Source organism: Nymphalis io, chromosome 28 (assembly GCF_905147045.1).
Source record: "Nymphalis io chromosome 28, ilAglIoxx1.1, whole genome shotgun sequence".
NCBI classification, from domain to species: domain Eukaryota; kingdom Metazoa; phylum Arthropoda; class Insecta; order Lepidoptera; family Nymphalidae; genus Nymphalis; species Nymphalis io.
In genome coordinates, this window is record NC_065915.1 from 6,201,091 (window position 1) to 6,218,059 (window position 16,969).

The 16,969-nt window shown below is 36.5% G+C and overlaps 1 protein-coding gene across 1 annotated transcript in view; it reads right to left on the reverse strand.

Annotated features, from left to right (window-relative positions):
- LOC126779202 (uncharacterized) overlaps positions 1-16,969 on the reverse strand; it is a 35,166-nt gene that overhangs the window by 2,392 nt on the left and 15,805 nt on the right. Inside the window, exons 2-5 of the mRNA XM_050503117.1 lie at positions 8,842-9,015; positions 1,616-1,747; positions 1,042-1,114; positions 137-210 (exon numbers count right to left, since the gene is read on the reverse strand). Coding sequence (XP_050359074.1) covers positions 137-210; positions 1,042-1,114; positions 1,616-1,747; positions 8,842-9,009 — 447 coding nt within the window. The 5' untranslated portion in view covers positions 9,010-9,015. The remainder of the gene's footprint in view (positions 1-136; positions 211-1,041; positions 1,115-1,615; positions 1,748-8,841; positions 9,016-16,969) is intronic.

The following is a 16,969-nucleotide window of genomic DNA, read 5'->3' on the forward strand; positions in this document are numbered from 1 at the left end:
ACCTTGGGAGCAAAGATGTCCCTTGTGAAACTTATCCTTCTAAATGGAACACCAAAATTCTAAGTATCGATGTTTGGTAGAATATGCGATGAGTGTCCACCAAGCCCCACCAAGTCCAAGTTTATGAGTTACTTACGTTGACAGGTATACAATCGTCATCCTTCACGCTGTGAGCGCCCTCCGCGCTTGTTGTCGCTTCGCCTTCTTCGTCTGAAATTTTTTATCTTTATATAATCTATATACTAATATTATAAATGCGAAAATAATCCTGTATGTGTGTTACGCTTTCAAGGCGAAAGAACCACTGAACCGATTTTGATAAAACTTGGTATGAAGCAAGCTTGAAGCCCAAGGACAGACACAGCCAATACCCGCCACTCTACTAGGCATGCGTCCGATATATCAAAACGAATTCAAAATCCGATTTCAAACACAAATCGATTCGTATCGATCTCACAAACTAAAAATCCGATTTCAAAAATCGACCTAGCCGAAGCAAATCACTAAAAGATACCACTAAAAGATTTCGAATCGACAAATGAAGTCACTGGATATCACCAAACGAATTGTGTATGGTATCCAAACGCAAACTGATTGTTTCGTACTATGAAATTCGCTTTCTCTTTCTAACCAATTGGAATAAAGCGGAATAAAAAGGATAGTGCGAATTTTGCGATTCGGATTTCGATTTGTTGGTTCTGCTACGGAAATCTATTACACAATCATCGACCTTAATATTTCGTACTTAAAGACTATATTCGCCTGAGCGCAAGCGATTTGGTGAGGCTAGGCGTTACCGAAATCGGATATCTAAAATCGGATTTTGAATTTGATATGAGATAAATATCAGTTTGCGTTAAAAACCAAAAACGCCCATGTCTACCCTCTACCTCTAACACGCGGGCGAAGCCGCGGGCGAGTACTGGTATAATACAATTGCGAGAAAGATAGATTAGCCAACTGCGTAGGCCATATTATAGTGCACTATTCCCTAACTCTCATAATCCGATGGGACGGCAATCTCAAACGAAATATACATACCTTTGACATCTAGAGGGTGAATGCTTTGCCAGAGCATGCCATCGAGAAGGCCGGGCGCTTCCGCTGGTGGTGGCTGGAACAATAATGAACAAACTTTGATTAATACTAACAAGTAAAAATTAACAAAATATTATATCGTTAGTTTTTACCAAATCGAGATCTAATATAGTTTGTGGTATTCATTGCAAATTGGTGAGTGAGCCAGTGTAATTACGAGCACAAGGGATATAACATCTTAGTTCCATCTATATATGCATATGGGCCATCTGATAGTAAGTGGTCACCAAACGCCCTTAGACATTGGCATTGTAAGAAATATCAACCATCGCTTACATAGCCAATGCGCCACCAACCTTGGGAACTAAGATTTTATGTCCCTTGTGCCTGTAATCACACTGGCTCACTCACCCTTCAAACTGGAACACAACAATATCAAGTATTGCTGTTTAGCGGTAGAATATCTGATGAGTGAGTGGTACCTACCCAGACGAGGTTGCACAAAGCCCTACAAAAATTAAATTATCTGAACTTTTCCGCTATATTAGATAAGATAAACACCCTGGCTCATATATACCTGTGTATCGTGTGCGCGCATCTTACACTTTTTCTTATAATTTTCATACCACATCTTGACCTGCGCAGGAGTGCGCGGCCTGTCGCCGCCGCAACGTTTATTGACCTCCTCGCAGATTGTAGACCACACCAGCTGGAATTGTCAATTTTTTTTTAATTAAGAATCTTGGATAGATTAATTGACTTATTATCCTACTAATATAATTTTAGAGTTTATGTTTCGTTGTGTGTTATGTCTCAGTTGGAGAGTGAGTGAGCCAGTGTAACTACAAGTTCTTAATTCCCAAGATAGATATCGTATTAAAGGTAAGGAATGGTTAACATTTCTTAAGGCGCGAATGTCTTTTTCTATCATTTATAGGCCAGCGTTTGACCGTTTTTTTTCTATGACTTGTGGTGAGGGTGACCATTTACCATCAAGTAGACCATCAGCTACATCATCTACCTATGCTTGTTATTTATTGTTTATTGTTGTTGCTAGAAAAAGTCGAGATGGCCTAGTGGTTAGAACGCGTGAATCTTAACCGACGATCGTGGATTCAAACCCGGGCAAGCACCACTGAATTTTCATGTGCTTAATTTGTGTTTATAATTCATCTAATGCTTGACGGTGAAGAAAAACATCGTGAGGAAACCTGCATGTGTCTAATTTCATTGAAATTCTGTCACATGTGTATTCTACCGACCCGCATTGAAGCAGCGTGGTGGATAAGCTCCAAACCTTCTCCTCAAAAGGGAAAGGAGGCCTTAGCCTAGCAGTGGGACATTAACAGGCTGTTACTGTATTTACGTTCATGCTCACATTAAAATGGATAAACGGATTTGGTCTAAATTTGGAATGGACATAATACTTATATAGCTGACCTAACACAGGCTACCTAACACTTGCCCCGCATGCGAGCGAAACAGCGAGCGGAGTTAGTTAATTACAAGCCCTCTATTAATTATCGTGAGATTCTCAATAGCTGCTATTAAGCATTTAAGCATCATCATCATCATCTGAGGTGTTACAGCCGAGGGTGGGCCTTAGCCTGGTCCAGTAAATCTCTCCAGTCCGATCTATTTGTGGCTTTCGTTCTCCAACTTGTCACCCCACAAGCACTGAGTGAGTTAATCTTAATTCAAGCTCCTTTGAAGGCTCTCGCTTACATGTCATTATGTAAATCTTATGTTAAATAAAGAAGGTATCCGAAAAGACCGAGAGAACTGCAGTGATTTTCTTTAAGAACTCACTTCATCACTCATCCGCAAAATGTTGACAACCGACTTATTGCGATATACTATTTTGAAGCGTGTATTCTTGAAATGTTCATTTAAAATAAAATTCATTATAAAATTCAATTTAAGTATTTATTACCAAAATGTGAGAGGCTTAAGAACGAAGGTAGAAAATTTTCATTTATCCGTATTGGCTAATGATTATGATATGATAATTTTGACCGAAACGTGGCTAAACGATACTCTATATGATTACGAAGTAATTGATCAGAGATATAACATTTAGGCGTGACAGATATTCCTCCTCGTTTTCTTCTCACAAAAAAGATGGGGGCGGCGTAATGATCGCTGTCTCTAAGAAATTTGAAGTTACTCGAAAGTATGATTGGGAGTCGGCGTGTGAGGACTTATGGATTAGTTTGAAAATAGGAGGGAGCAGCAGTGTTCATATGTGTGTTGCCTACCTACCACCACCTTTAGATGGGAATTATGTTGACACGTTTTTATATAACTTATCGCGTGTAGTAACGAAAGTAAACGAAAAGTCATCTATTATGTTGCTGGGGGATTTTAACTTAAATGACGTATTGTGGGAGTACAATGCTGAATCTATTTTTCTATTACCATCGATTTCAGATGGTTACGTAGTAAATAGATTTGTAGACACCATTACATTCAATAATCTGTACCAATGTAACAGTGTTTTGAATGAAAATAGCAAAAAGGTTAGGCCTAGTTTTTTCTACTGACCCAGCTTGCATAGCTATTTCCAAAGTATCAGCACCTCTCGTACAGTCTGACATTCATCATCCCCCTCTCAAAGTATTAATTCAAAAGTCCTCATATGCCACTGTCAAGTATAATAAAATCCTAAAATACAATTATACAAAATGTGACTATGAAGCGCTGAATTCTGCCTTAGAAACTATAGATTGGACAGTTATATGGTTAGGATGCTGGGAAATTAATGAAATAGTTGAAGTATTTTACTCGAAATTAATGTCAATTATTCATGAATTTACTCCAGTTAAATTGCCGACGAATGAGAGATTCCCTGTCTGGTATTCCTTATCCCTTATTAAAGCTCTTAGAGAAAAAGCGAAATACCATAAACGATACAAAACTTACGGAAATGAAATGGATAAACTTAGTTACTCTTTGTTACAAGAACGATGTGAAGCTTTGGTAAAAGAATGTTATACTAACTATATAAATAATACACCTAATAATTTACGTCGAAATCCAAGGTATTTTTGGTATTTTATTAAAAGTAAAATGAATAACTGTACTTCAATTCCCAATGAAATGACCCTAGGAATCGATAAAGCAGTGGGTGGGCAGGACATAGCTAACCTTTTCGCCAAGCATTTCCAGAATACATATAATTTAAGCCGTGAATACTCGATACTGCCAACACCAGATGTTACTAATCCATATGGCAACGTTATGTCACTCATTATTCGTAGAAGAAGTCGACGTTTTGAGATGTCTTCAGTCTTTAAATACGAACAAATCACCCGGTCCTGATGGATTACCTCCATTATTTTTGAAAAAATGTGCAAAAAAATTGTATAAGCCCTTAACCACAATTTATAATAAGTCGTTAGAGACGGGCATATTCCCGTCAATGTGGAAAGAAGCTCATTTAATACCAACCTACAAAGGGGGTGATGTAGGTGATGTAACTGCTTATCGTCCTATATCATTACTATCTAATTGTGGTAAGATACTTGAGTCAATTGTGCATAGGGAAATACTAGGCCATACACGTAAACATATAAATTGTAATCAGCACGGCTTTTTGCAGGTAGATCAACAGCATCAAATTTAGTGTCTTATGTATCGGTAATTGCAAATGCCTTAGACAAGAAAAAAGAGGTTCATTCAATATACACTGACTTCAGAAAAGCGTTTGATGTTGTGAACCACCAGTTATTATTGAAAAAAATTGAACACATGGGCATTCATGGTTCGTTATTGAGATGGGTTGAGTCTTATCTACAAAAACGTTCACAATTCGTTAATATTTGTGGTTTTAAGTCCGCAGAAATTGAGTTAGCTTCAGGAGTCCCTCAAGGATCACATTTAGGCCCTTTACTGTTTTTAATCTTCGTAAATGATTTATGTATTAATATAAAATCGAACTTCAAATTTTATGCTGATGACTTGAAAATTTATCGCGTAATAAATGATGATTTAGATAAGCTAATATTGCAAACGGATATAAACTACATTTGTGACTGGTGCCACATAAATCAAATGTACCTCAACCCCACGAAATGTTTTTATATAAAATTTTCTCGCAAGATTATTTCTGTTAAGATGACATATTATATCAATAATAATTCAACTATCCAAGAAGTAACGAGCATACGTGATCTTGGCGTTATACTTGATAGTTCACTAAGCTTTAGGCTACATCTAGATCATATAATAAAAAAAAGCGTCAAAACTATCTGGATTTATTAATAGACAGTTATAGATATTTAAGCAACCGAGTGTTTCTATTCTTTTATTTAATACCTTTGTTCGAAATATCCTGGAGTATTGCAGTGTAGTGTGGAGTCCTTGCTATCAGGTGCACATAAATAGACTTGAATGTGTTCAAAAGAGATTTTTATATCACCTTTCTTACAACGATAATAAATGTCTCGAACTGAAATCGTATGAACTGAGTCGAGACTGAATTTTTACAGAGCAAGCTCACTTTACACTCGAAGGAAAATAAATGATATCATCTTTCTATACAAGCTAATTCATGGACTTATTGACTCGTCCGATATCCTGCAATGGATACAGTTTTCCATTCCTCGCCCAAATAGTCGCATGCGATATTGTATGACCTTTTGTCTTCCTACCTCTAAAACAAATGTACTTAGCCACTCGCCTTTATACGGCATGTGTTTCTCTTATTAGTATTCGTTTTAATTATGATATTTTTACCGACAGTTCTATAGCCTCATTGAAAAAAAGTTTAAAAAAACTGTTTCGATAAATTAAATTATTTAGCTATTAAAAAAAAATTATAAGCTTAGGTCTTTGTTGCTGTCAGTTTTCAAGTCGTATGTATGTGACGTGAAAATAGAAACGATTTTGACGTTACTCGTAACTCATAAACGATTGTTTCTGGTGTATAATAACGATTCGTTATTATATAGAAACCAATAAGTTATTTATCAGTTATAAGAATTACTCATTTATATACAGACTATTGACGTGGCAAGCGTGAATTTAATGTCAAGAACATTAAATTCAGTCTAACAAAGGTGGTATAACTGATTTAGCTGCTTAGGTATAATAATAACGTCCTCCGTACCGATTATGGCCACGGCGGCCAATCTCAAGAGAGATTAGCCAACTGCGCAGGAGATATTATAGTGCACAAGCGTGTGCGCAAACACAGGTGTCTTGAGTGTGTCAAAATCCGATGGGACGGCAATCTGACAAGATCGGAAAGAATTCAGGCGTAGGAACAACGGCTTTACGTGCTTTCCGAGGCACGGGAGTGTACACACTTCCAACTTCCAGGCTCCGGGACGCTACTGAGAATTTTATAAAAGAAAAATCCAATAACTGTTTATTGGCCCGACCTGGGTATTGAACCCAGGACCTCCGGGTCTTCGACCTTACATCAAGTCACTATACCAACGAGGCAGTCGCTACTTAGGTATATAATAATGTTATATACTAAAACCCCAAAACTTTCTGATAAAAGTATATATATATATATATATATATATACTTTTATCAGATATATATATATATATATATATATATATTTAGTTTAGTAGTTTTTTCAGTTAGGCAATACAAAAAGCCACATGTGTATTCTACCAACCCGCATTGGAGCAGCGTGGTGGATAAGCTCCAAACCTACTCCTCAAAAGGGATAAGAGGCCTTAGCCCAGCAGTGGGACATTAACAGGCTGTTACTATTTCTTACTAATACAAAAAAAAAAAACATTTCCATATTTATTATAATAGAATTTTTGGTAACAAACGTTATTCTTTAAGTTCTAATACGTGTAAAGCGAATATTAGACAGAAATAAATTGGAAATAATTACTAATAAACTAAACCAAATTACATAAATAAAAAAATATATATTATATAACACGTGTAAAGCCAGCAGCTTATACTAGTATTTAACAAATGCATTTCGTCATAAGCCACGTGGCGTGTTAGTGCAACCGTTGCAGTATCAAATTACTTAAGTTGCACATAGACAATTAAAGTACAGGCTCGGCTTAGTTACGAGCTGGCGATTTCAATATATTCAATACTAGTTACGGGTCTCTGCTTCGCTCGTGAGACAACCATATGGGGAAAACGTGTATGCAAAATTTCGTGATAATCGATTGATTAGTTAAAACAGGACAGTGTAACAAACAAACAAATTTTCGCGACGAACATATAGGCCACCTGATGGTAAGTGGTCACCAACGCCCATAGATATTGGCATTGTAAGAAATGTTAAACATCGCTTACATCGCCAATGCGCCACCAACCTTGGAAGCCAAGATGTTATATCCCTTGTGCGTGTAATTACACTGGCTCACTCACCCTACAAACCGGAATACAACAATAACAAGTACTGCTGTTTTGCAGTAGAATATCTGATGAGTGGGTGATACCTACCCAGACGGGCTTGCAAAAAGCCCTACCACCAGTAAATAATTGATAATACATTTATAATACACTGGTGTCAGAAAAGGGAGGTGGTGCTGGGAAGGAGTTAAAAAAAGCGAAGTAATGCGAAGTTTTGTCAAAAACGGTTCAGTACTTCAACCGTGTCACAGACACACAGACACACAGAGTCAATTTCTCATTTATGATATTAGTTTAGGTGTAAATATTGTTTCTAAGTATGGTGTATCCATTTGTCTTTTATAAAGCCGAGATGAGTCGGCATGAGATGCATCGTAAGCGATGATTTGAGCGCGTCTCATTCCAACACGCTCTCTCTAATACTAACTAATTTTGGATACAAATGGCAAAACTATCCGACACGTGAAGGTTTCCTTACCAAATTTATTATCATTGAGCACAAAATAAATAAAATTGCATATTTTTTTGCGCAAACACCGCTGTAATCTCTAACCCTTACACGCCTATTCTGATTGTACTACAATCCGACACGACCTTAAAGATTTCAGGAACAGGACCAGCGACGTTACAAACTTACAGACATGGAAACGTTAAAAAAAAGTAAAGTAACTGTAAATGTCCCACAGCCGGACGAAACCCCTCCTCTCCTATTTGAGTTGAAGTAGCTCAGTCCACTACGTTGCTGCAATGAGCATTTTCACTGCAAGTATCCTTACAATGTTTTCATAACACGAAATTTATTATTAACACAAATTATTATATACCCACATAAAAAATTTGCGGTGCTTGCCTGGAATTGAACTTTGAACCCGTAACAACTATTTAATTTAATACTTAGTATAATGGGATATTTAAATTAACAAAACTATTATTCTATATATAAGTTTTGATGTGTTTAAATACTTAATGCTTATTGGTTGGATATTACGTCATCATCGCCGTCGACCAATCTCGTTTTAGCTCAAACTAAACTAGTTAAAACTGGCTGTAATCAGTTTCCAAAATTGGTAGGGAGTCAAATATCTAGTGATATGTGAGGTGATAAGAATAATGATATTAAAACGGATTAAACGATGCTCAAATCTATTATATGATTCGATTAAATTATGTGTATATAATAAAATTACATTACATAATGAAAGATGTATATTATATTTAATTAATATACTATGTTATGTTATTTAATTGTCGGAATAGAGGAACGTTTTTTGTGAACATTTCTTGATACTATCAGCATTGCAAACTGGTAACTATAATATACTATAACTTCGAATTTAATCTTGTAATTGTATGATAATTATTCGATACATAATAAGAGCGTACTTGAGTAAAGTATATAATCATTATTTATAGTTTTGATTACGTTAGTTGAGCCCTGTCAACTGGACATTTATTTATCACCTGCTTGCTGCGGTTGGTCGCGTTGTTGGAGCGTCCCTGCCGCAGCACGTCACGATGGCGCGCTATCAGCTCGAGTACCGTCCTCTTCTCCAATTCTGTGAAGTTCTTAGAACGCTCCTTGTGTCCGCGCCGCGCACGAATCGCGGTCGCGCTACTGCGCGTCGTCATATCACTCTGTCGACAATCGTCTTCATTATTAATGGTTTATAAAACGACATTTTGGACTTGAAATTATGATGATGGTGATAACTAAGAGCTGATTCACAATTGGTTGTGTTTATAGTTCATCTCGTGGTCGGTGGTGAAGAAAAACACCATAAACAGATATCCCACATGTGTTTTCTCATTATGTGGTGGTATAAGCTTCAAGCCTTTTCCTCCAATGGAGAGGAGGCCTTAGTCCGACACCGAAACATTCACATGCTGTTAATTCCACTTCCATTATATATATTGGCGATGAAATGGGATATGATAAAACAATTTTACAGGTGGTAGAGCTTTGTGCAAGCTCGTCTGGGTAGGTACCACCTACTCATCAGATATTCTACCGCAAAACAGCAGTACTTCGTATTGTTGTGTTCCGGTTTGAAGGGTAAGTGAGTGAAGGTTAATATTTCTTACAATGCTAATGTCTATGGGCGTTGGTGACCACTTACCATCAGGTGGCCCATATGCTCGTCCCACTTCCTATTCTATAATAGGCCACGACACATCGTTCAGCCATCTTTTTTATATTTTAAAAAGGCAAAAGCTCAAATTCCTACCAACCTACTGTTAGTTCACCACCTCACATTGACACTAAAGGAAACATAAACACCCATACACTGCCAACGCACCAGCAATAATGGGATCTTAAGTACTATTTCCCTTGGGCCTTTAATTATACTGGTTCACCCACCCTTCAAATGGGAACACGGCAATACAATGTTTGCCAGTAGAATAATTAATGAGTGGGTGTTACAGACGGGCAATGAACCGTGGGGTCGGATATTATTAGTAGCTATACAATTTTACGCTGTCATTTATCATTGGCATAAATATGAAGACGATAATGAGCAGCCAAATGCTACAACCAGCTAGCGATATTTCTGTCAAGTTGATGTGCTGAAAATCAATAAACCCACCACCTTCCATGGACACCTGCAACACCGGAGCGATTGCAGATGCGTTGGCGGCCTGCTTACATTTACCCTTTGATCCGTAATAGGTAGTTCCCAAAACACGAACTATCGTATATGTACAAATTCATTGGCGTTAAATGATCAAACGAGAATCATGCATGTCATAGGGTTAGTCATATTCATCACCATTTGTGATCCGTTCCCAAGGGAATGGACAATCCCATCTCCGCGATGAGAACTGATCAATTCTGTCTCATATTCCTGAGATTATGCTGCATCAACACGAGGCCAATATCCGAGCCAATCCACTAAGTCAACCCAGTATTCATTTAAATAAAGACAATTGACTACATCAGTTTGTCTTCAAGCCATTGGCCAATCTATTTAAATAGACCGATTTCTAGTACAACAAAGAAGACAGACTCGTGTATTTAACATTGCATTTTTCAATGGAATAGCTTAATGTCTTGGCTGTTCGGTTCGGAGAATGTTCGGAGGTACAAAATCTAAATGTATTTATCATTTATTTAAGTGGCTCGTATAGTTTTGAATCGACATTTTATAAAATTCGTTTATGTTTACACCTTCGTACGAGTACATAATGGTCCACATAAAACGTTTATGATTGAAGGACAATCATATATACATGTTTTTTTTGGGCAAGGAACCTTTTTTAAACGTATGCAGAACAACTCACCAAAAGTTTCATCACAATCGGACGAATAATTTTCGACCGCATAAAGGGCAAACATACAAACATTCATTTTCATTTATATAGATAAAAGATAGAATATAAATAATATTTTAAAGTTGTTTTTTTTTTTAAATTTTAATGTTAGACGGTCAAAATGAATGTAGAGGACGTTAATTATGCAAAACTTTCAGAACTCGAATTATGTATAATTTATTTACACTGCTTATCTAAAGAACAACTTGTTACTAATTAAACAATTCACGAAACACCAGCTTGCCCGGGTTTGATCCCGTGACCTTGAATCTATGCATTCCATACACTCGTCACTTTTTACCTTCTTTCAGCTTTTCACCGTAGCGGAGTTGCAATCAATAATCACGAATAAAAAAGCGGTACAAACCAGTTTCAACCATGACAACATGTATCAACGCTTCACTTCACACTATGCACTTTTGCGCACGCACACACACAAAACACACTTGTCAACTCGAAGACTAAGCAAAACAGATTAAAATTTAACTAAACACTCAAAAATAAACAACCGTTACTAAACATCGTATGACAGTAATTTTTTGCACGCCTTATCTGATCCTGTATTGATAGCCATCCGACTTTCGACCAATTTCTAGGCCAAACATTGAATATTTACTAGAAATAAGTTCTTAATAACAACGTCCGTCGTTCGTTTGCTTAATACATCGATGTGAATAAATAAATCTAGGAGTTCGCACGTCATCACCGTCTTCATTTAACATGGAATCACTCACTCACTTTAAATTGATTGTCAAATTATATAACCGACAAAAAAAATATCACTTCCAAGAAACATCGACGTGGGACCAAAGAAACTTAGCATCTATCTCGTCAAAATGTATTTTTTAATAGATAACAACTATATATATATATAGCTATGAATAGATTGAACTTTCGCGTAAAATGCATAAAAAAAAACAACATATCATCGACGGTGAGAAATTAGCTTATTCGACTTTCTCACAAGCAGTTTATTTAAAACTTCTTAGGAAATTATTTTAGTATATAAATCCTATATTTCTAGCTTCCTGCTAAGTGATTATTTCACCCGACGAATTTCGGCTTCGGCAGCCAATTCTCAAGAGAACAGCACAAAGACAAATACACCATATTTTGCTTCCCATAATAAAAAATCAACGGCGCGTCAAACACGACCAGAGGGATTCTGGCGTTGGACCAGCGGCTTTAAGAGCTTTCCGAGCCACAGGAGTGGATGATTCTCGTGTTCTAACCACTAAGTCATCTCTGCTCTAGCCTTGGTACCAAATTCCATAGTAATAAAGTTTATAATTATATAATTTTGGGCAGAAGTTAAATGGTCACCACTGTCTATAGACATTGGCGCGCTAAGATATATTAATCTTTCCTTATAACACCAATGCGCCATCAACCTTGGGAACTAAGATGTTATGTCCCTTTTTCTTACTGTTACACTGGCTTTCAAAACAAAACAATACAATACAAAGTATTGCTGTTTGGAAGTAGAATATGTGATAAGTGGGTGGTACCTACCCAGACGGGCACAAACCAACAATGTATCATCGGTTCGTATCAAGTCGGTTTTCAACATTCCACGTGTGAGTGTGTACAGAATAGCAATGCTGAATTAACGTTCTTCATATTTTATATATTTTTTTTATTTTAACTAACTAGATTTTAACAACAAGACACTATTGCAGGAATCCTACATAAACCCGCTTTTATTATGATCGGGTGCGTAAACAAGATTTTCTATAAAAGAGGGGGTATATGTTTATATGTTCATGCTTACCATATGGTTGCTGAATCGCTTATATACAAATGGTTGATATCTAAACGAGCACATAATCGAATCACAGAGCAAACGCTGAACATATACGAAACACTGAGCCACGTAAATACATGTGACATTCAACTATTAAAACAGCAGATAACGCGCCAAACGATCGAATTCCTACCCAACTATGAGTTAAGCAACAAAAAAGCTATGTTAATTTTTATCCTGCATCCAACCTGTCGCGGCCACATAATTAGATATCGCGTTAACAAGCGAGCTCGATGCGACAATTTTTTTTCCCTTCTATCAATTAAAACAGAATTAAGACCACCTGAATATAGATAAAATCAATTTTTAGTGATACCGATGCGTTCCTAGATCGAAAACTGAGCCATTAAAAATGGAACTGGTTTTTTTTCTCAAGGATTATTTTGAGATGTTACAAGTTAAGAACGATGTCAAGCTTTCGTGGCCTTTATGTATTTAGTAAGTTTAAAATTGTCGACGAATTCTCCGTGACTGACTAATGATCACATCCTTTTAACGAAACGTATTTTTATTTTCGAATTGAGATTGTTTTATTTAATGTTGACGCATTAAACATTCTTGTTGTAAGCCAAGGTGTAAACTACCATCGTTTCGGTTGAAATACCTGTTTTTATTTATTTATTTCAAATTGGCAGGTTACTGGCAAATGAGCCACCATCGAACTTAGACATTGGCGCTGTAAGAAATATTAACTATCCCTTAGATTATCAATGCGCCATCAACCTTGGGAACTAAGATACGTCCCTTTTAAAGGTAGTTTGACACTGGTTCACTCACGCTTCAAACCGGAACACAGCAATACTAACGACAAGTATTTCTGTTCGGCAGTTGAATATGTGATTAGGGGATGGTACCTATCCAGACGGGCTTGTACAAAACCCTACCTGAAAAAAAAACCGGCGAAAAAACTAAGTAATTATTTAACTTTGAGGTATCCTCAATTACTTTATTATGTACTTAGAAAACTCAACCGACGTCGTCCTGACTTTGTTTATATACCATTTGTTATGGTGACCACATGAACGGTACAGTAACGCCGGTGAATGTTCCACTGCTGGGCTAAGGCCTCCTCTCCCTTTTGAGGTTTGGTAAGGTTTGGAGCTTATTCCACCACGCTACTCCAATGCGGGTTGGTAGAATACGCATTTGACGTAATTTCAATGAAATTAGACACATGCAGGTTTCCTCACGATGTTTTCCTTTACCGTCAAGCACGAGATGAATTATAATCACAAATTAAGCACATGAAAATTCAGTGGTGCTTGCCCGGGTTTGAACCCACGATCGTCGGTTAAGATTCACACGGATGAACAGTAGTAGTTGTATAAAAAAAAATTGTATAAAAAGTTACATAAAAACATACATATATGTACGAAATTTCATGATCGGTCGGTTGTATTTAGGTGTAATGTTAACAGATATACTATCATTATTTTTATATATAACTAGCTTATCGTCCTGGCTTCGCACGGGTATATAAGAAAAAGAATTTATGACAAATTTCAAGTTAATCGGGCGGATAATTATTGAGATCTCGCGATGAGTGGTATTTCGCTTATATATATATACATATAACGAAGGGTATACGAGCCAGTGAAACATCAGGCACAAGAGACATAACATCTTAGTTCCCAAGTTTGGTTGGCGTTGAATTAATATATCTAACGACGACATTTGCATGTGGTGGTCAATTCACCGCCTACCGATATTATATATATATAAAAAAGAGACAGTATGGGCTATCTCTGTCTTACACTCAAATATTTAGTAACATAATACGAACAAATGTTGTATTTATAAAATTATATATAATTTTCCTTAACCATCATAATTTGAAATAGAACTAAAATAGACTGGTTTTTTCTATCGAATCATTCATTACACACATATATATATAAACACATATATATAAACACATATATAAACATATATATAAATATCTTTAAACAGTAAAAATTCAAATTTATTTAAGTATTCTAGTGTATCGAATTTTAATATGTTATTTAGCAGTTCTGTATGAATATAAAAATGTTTTATGGTCGTTTAAAAACAGCTATTCCTGTGTTTGTTACACTAACTAACTTAATTAACCAATTAAATAGGATTTTTCTTAAAAATATTAATAAACAAACTATTTAAAATCAAAATAAGGAATGTTATTCGATCAAGTCGGCTGTAATTGACGCTTTATAAGCTTCAACGTTAAGCACGATATTAATAAAAAAAACACACGAAAATTCAGTGGAGCTTGCCAAAGTTTGAACTCAGAATCATCGATTACGGTTCTGAACCACTGAACCATCACGGCAAAACATTATAAGCATGCGATTTCGAGCTTAGATTATTGCGTTCCACGTGATGATTCTTTACATACTTTTTTTTGTGGTAGTGTTTAGATGTTAGGTCTAGTGGTTTTGAGGACGCCGCTGCAAACCTGCTCCGCCGAAGAAGACTGGGGAGAAGAATGAGGCGCTATGCGCACCTTCTCCCTCCGCCGCAATAGGCGTCGCTGGGACTAGGGGGTTCTCAGTACCCTGGTAATCCCCATAGAGAATAGAGGCCTGCATACGCAGGCCACCCGTCAGAGCGTCGCGGTAGCATGCGCAAGCGATCCCGTGGCGCTCCTCGTTATGACGGAAAGGGGGTCTAGTGGTTTTACCGTAAAAGCGTAACAGGCAGACAGATAGAGTTACTTGTATAGATATTAACTCCTTCGCGTTAAAAACATAACGTTTAAGTCACTACATTTTTTAATAATAATAATATCCTGGGACATTATTCACACACGGCCATCTGATCCCAAACTAAGCAGAGCTTTTACTATGGAAACCAGACAACTGATATACTACATATACTACTTTTCTTTGTCAAATGTCGGTTCTGGGTAGGAATCCGAACCCACAACCTTCGGCGTAAAGGCAATATACTATATACCACGTCAACCGGCTCGTCATTACATATATATATATATATATATATATTCATAGTCAAAGTTGTAAGCTACTTTTATTTAGATTGTATTCATGTTGTATTTTGTTTTCTTTGTGGTGTACAATTAAGAATAAAGCAAAGTATATATTGCTCATAAAACTTATGGAAATATATACATTTTCGTAAGCTATATAAAAATACTATAAATGAACTAACTATTAACATTATAAGTGTGAAAGTATTAGTTTGTTTTTTTTTGTTCGCTTTCACGACTTAACTACTCAACCGACCACAGAAGGACTCAGGATACCTCGCCCCTCCCGCACACGCGGTGAGCTCAGCCTAATGTTTATATTAAAGCTACCTACCTAGATATCTATCTAAAGTAATCCGATTACGAATTAAATACTCTTTACTTTTTTAAATCTCTTGCTCTGAGATAAAAAAAAACGTAAGCAGGTTTTATTTCTTTATAAAATCTAAGAGGAATGCACATAAATCACTCAACAGATTTTTTTTCTAAAAACAAATGTAGAATTTTGAAATATAGAATTCACACAAATCCACTAACGAAATGTCCAAAAGAATATGACATCTAAAATCAAATAGATCATCTTGCATAATATTTAAAGATAAAACAAATGTCTACGTTCGATATTATTACAACTTTTCACTAACTCGATTTGACTCATGGCATTTAGACAGCATTCCGATAATAAATGACTAAAAAGATATCGAAGAACTCCTAACTCCCACAGCCTTTTTTATACGTATTCGAATTGACAAATTCGAAGTTTAGATAATCTGAATTTTAATAAGATGCCTGCTCTATATTATAATAGTACGTGTTTTTTTATTAACAACGACAAATATTAAGCCCGTATTTGCTTGAGCATGATAATATTTTACTATGATTATATATTACTGACTGCCTCGTTGGTCTAGTGGCTAGATGTAAGGCCGCACAGAGGTCCTGGGTTCAATTCCTAGGTCGGGCCAGTAAAAAGTTATTGAGTTTTCCTCTCAGAAAATTCTCAGTAGCAGAGAGTAGAGCAGCGGAGTCTGGAAGTTGGAAATTTGTGCACTCCCGTGCCTCGAAAAGCACGTGCAGCCGTTGGTCCTACGCCTGAACTCTTTCCGGTCGTGTCGGATTTCCGCACGACCGGAAAGAGTTAAGACCGGTAAGAGCCTGCGCAGTTGGCTAATCTTTCTCGAAAGCTTCTGGAGGACATTATTTATTATATTTATTACTAAGAGTAACAATAAAAGTGGGAGATATATGGATAAAATATAATTGAGTTTCTTTTTATGTTATATATATAACCTACCAAGGCGGACGGGCATATGAGCCACCTGATGTTAAGTGGTCACCACCGCCCATAGACATTGGCGATGTAACAAGTATCAACAATTTACAACACCAATGCGCCACCAACCTTGCGAACGAAGATGTTATGTCTCTTGTGTCTGTAGTTACACTTTGCTTTTCTACCCATTTATAACGGTCACGATACGTTTTCGATACTATTCCTATTCTTCCACCAA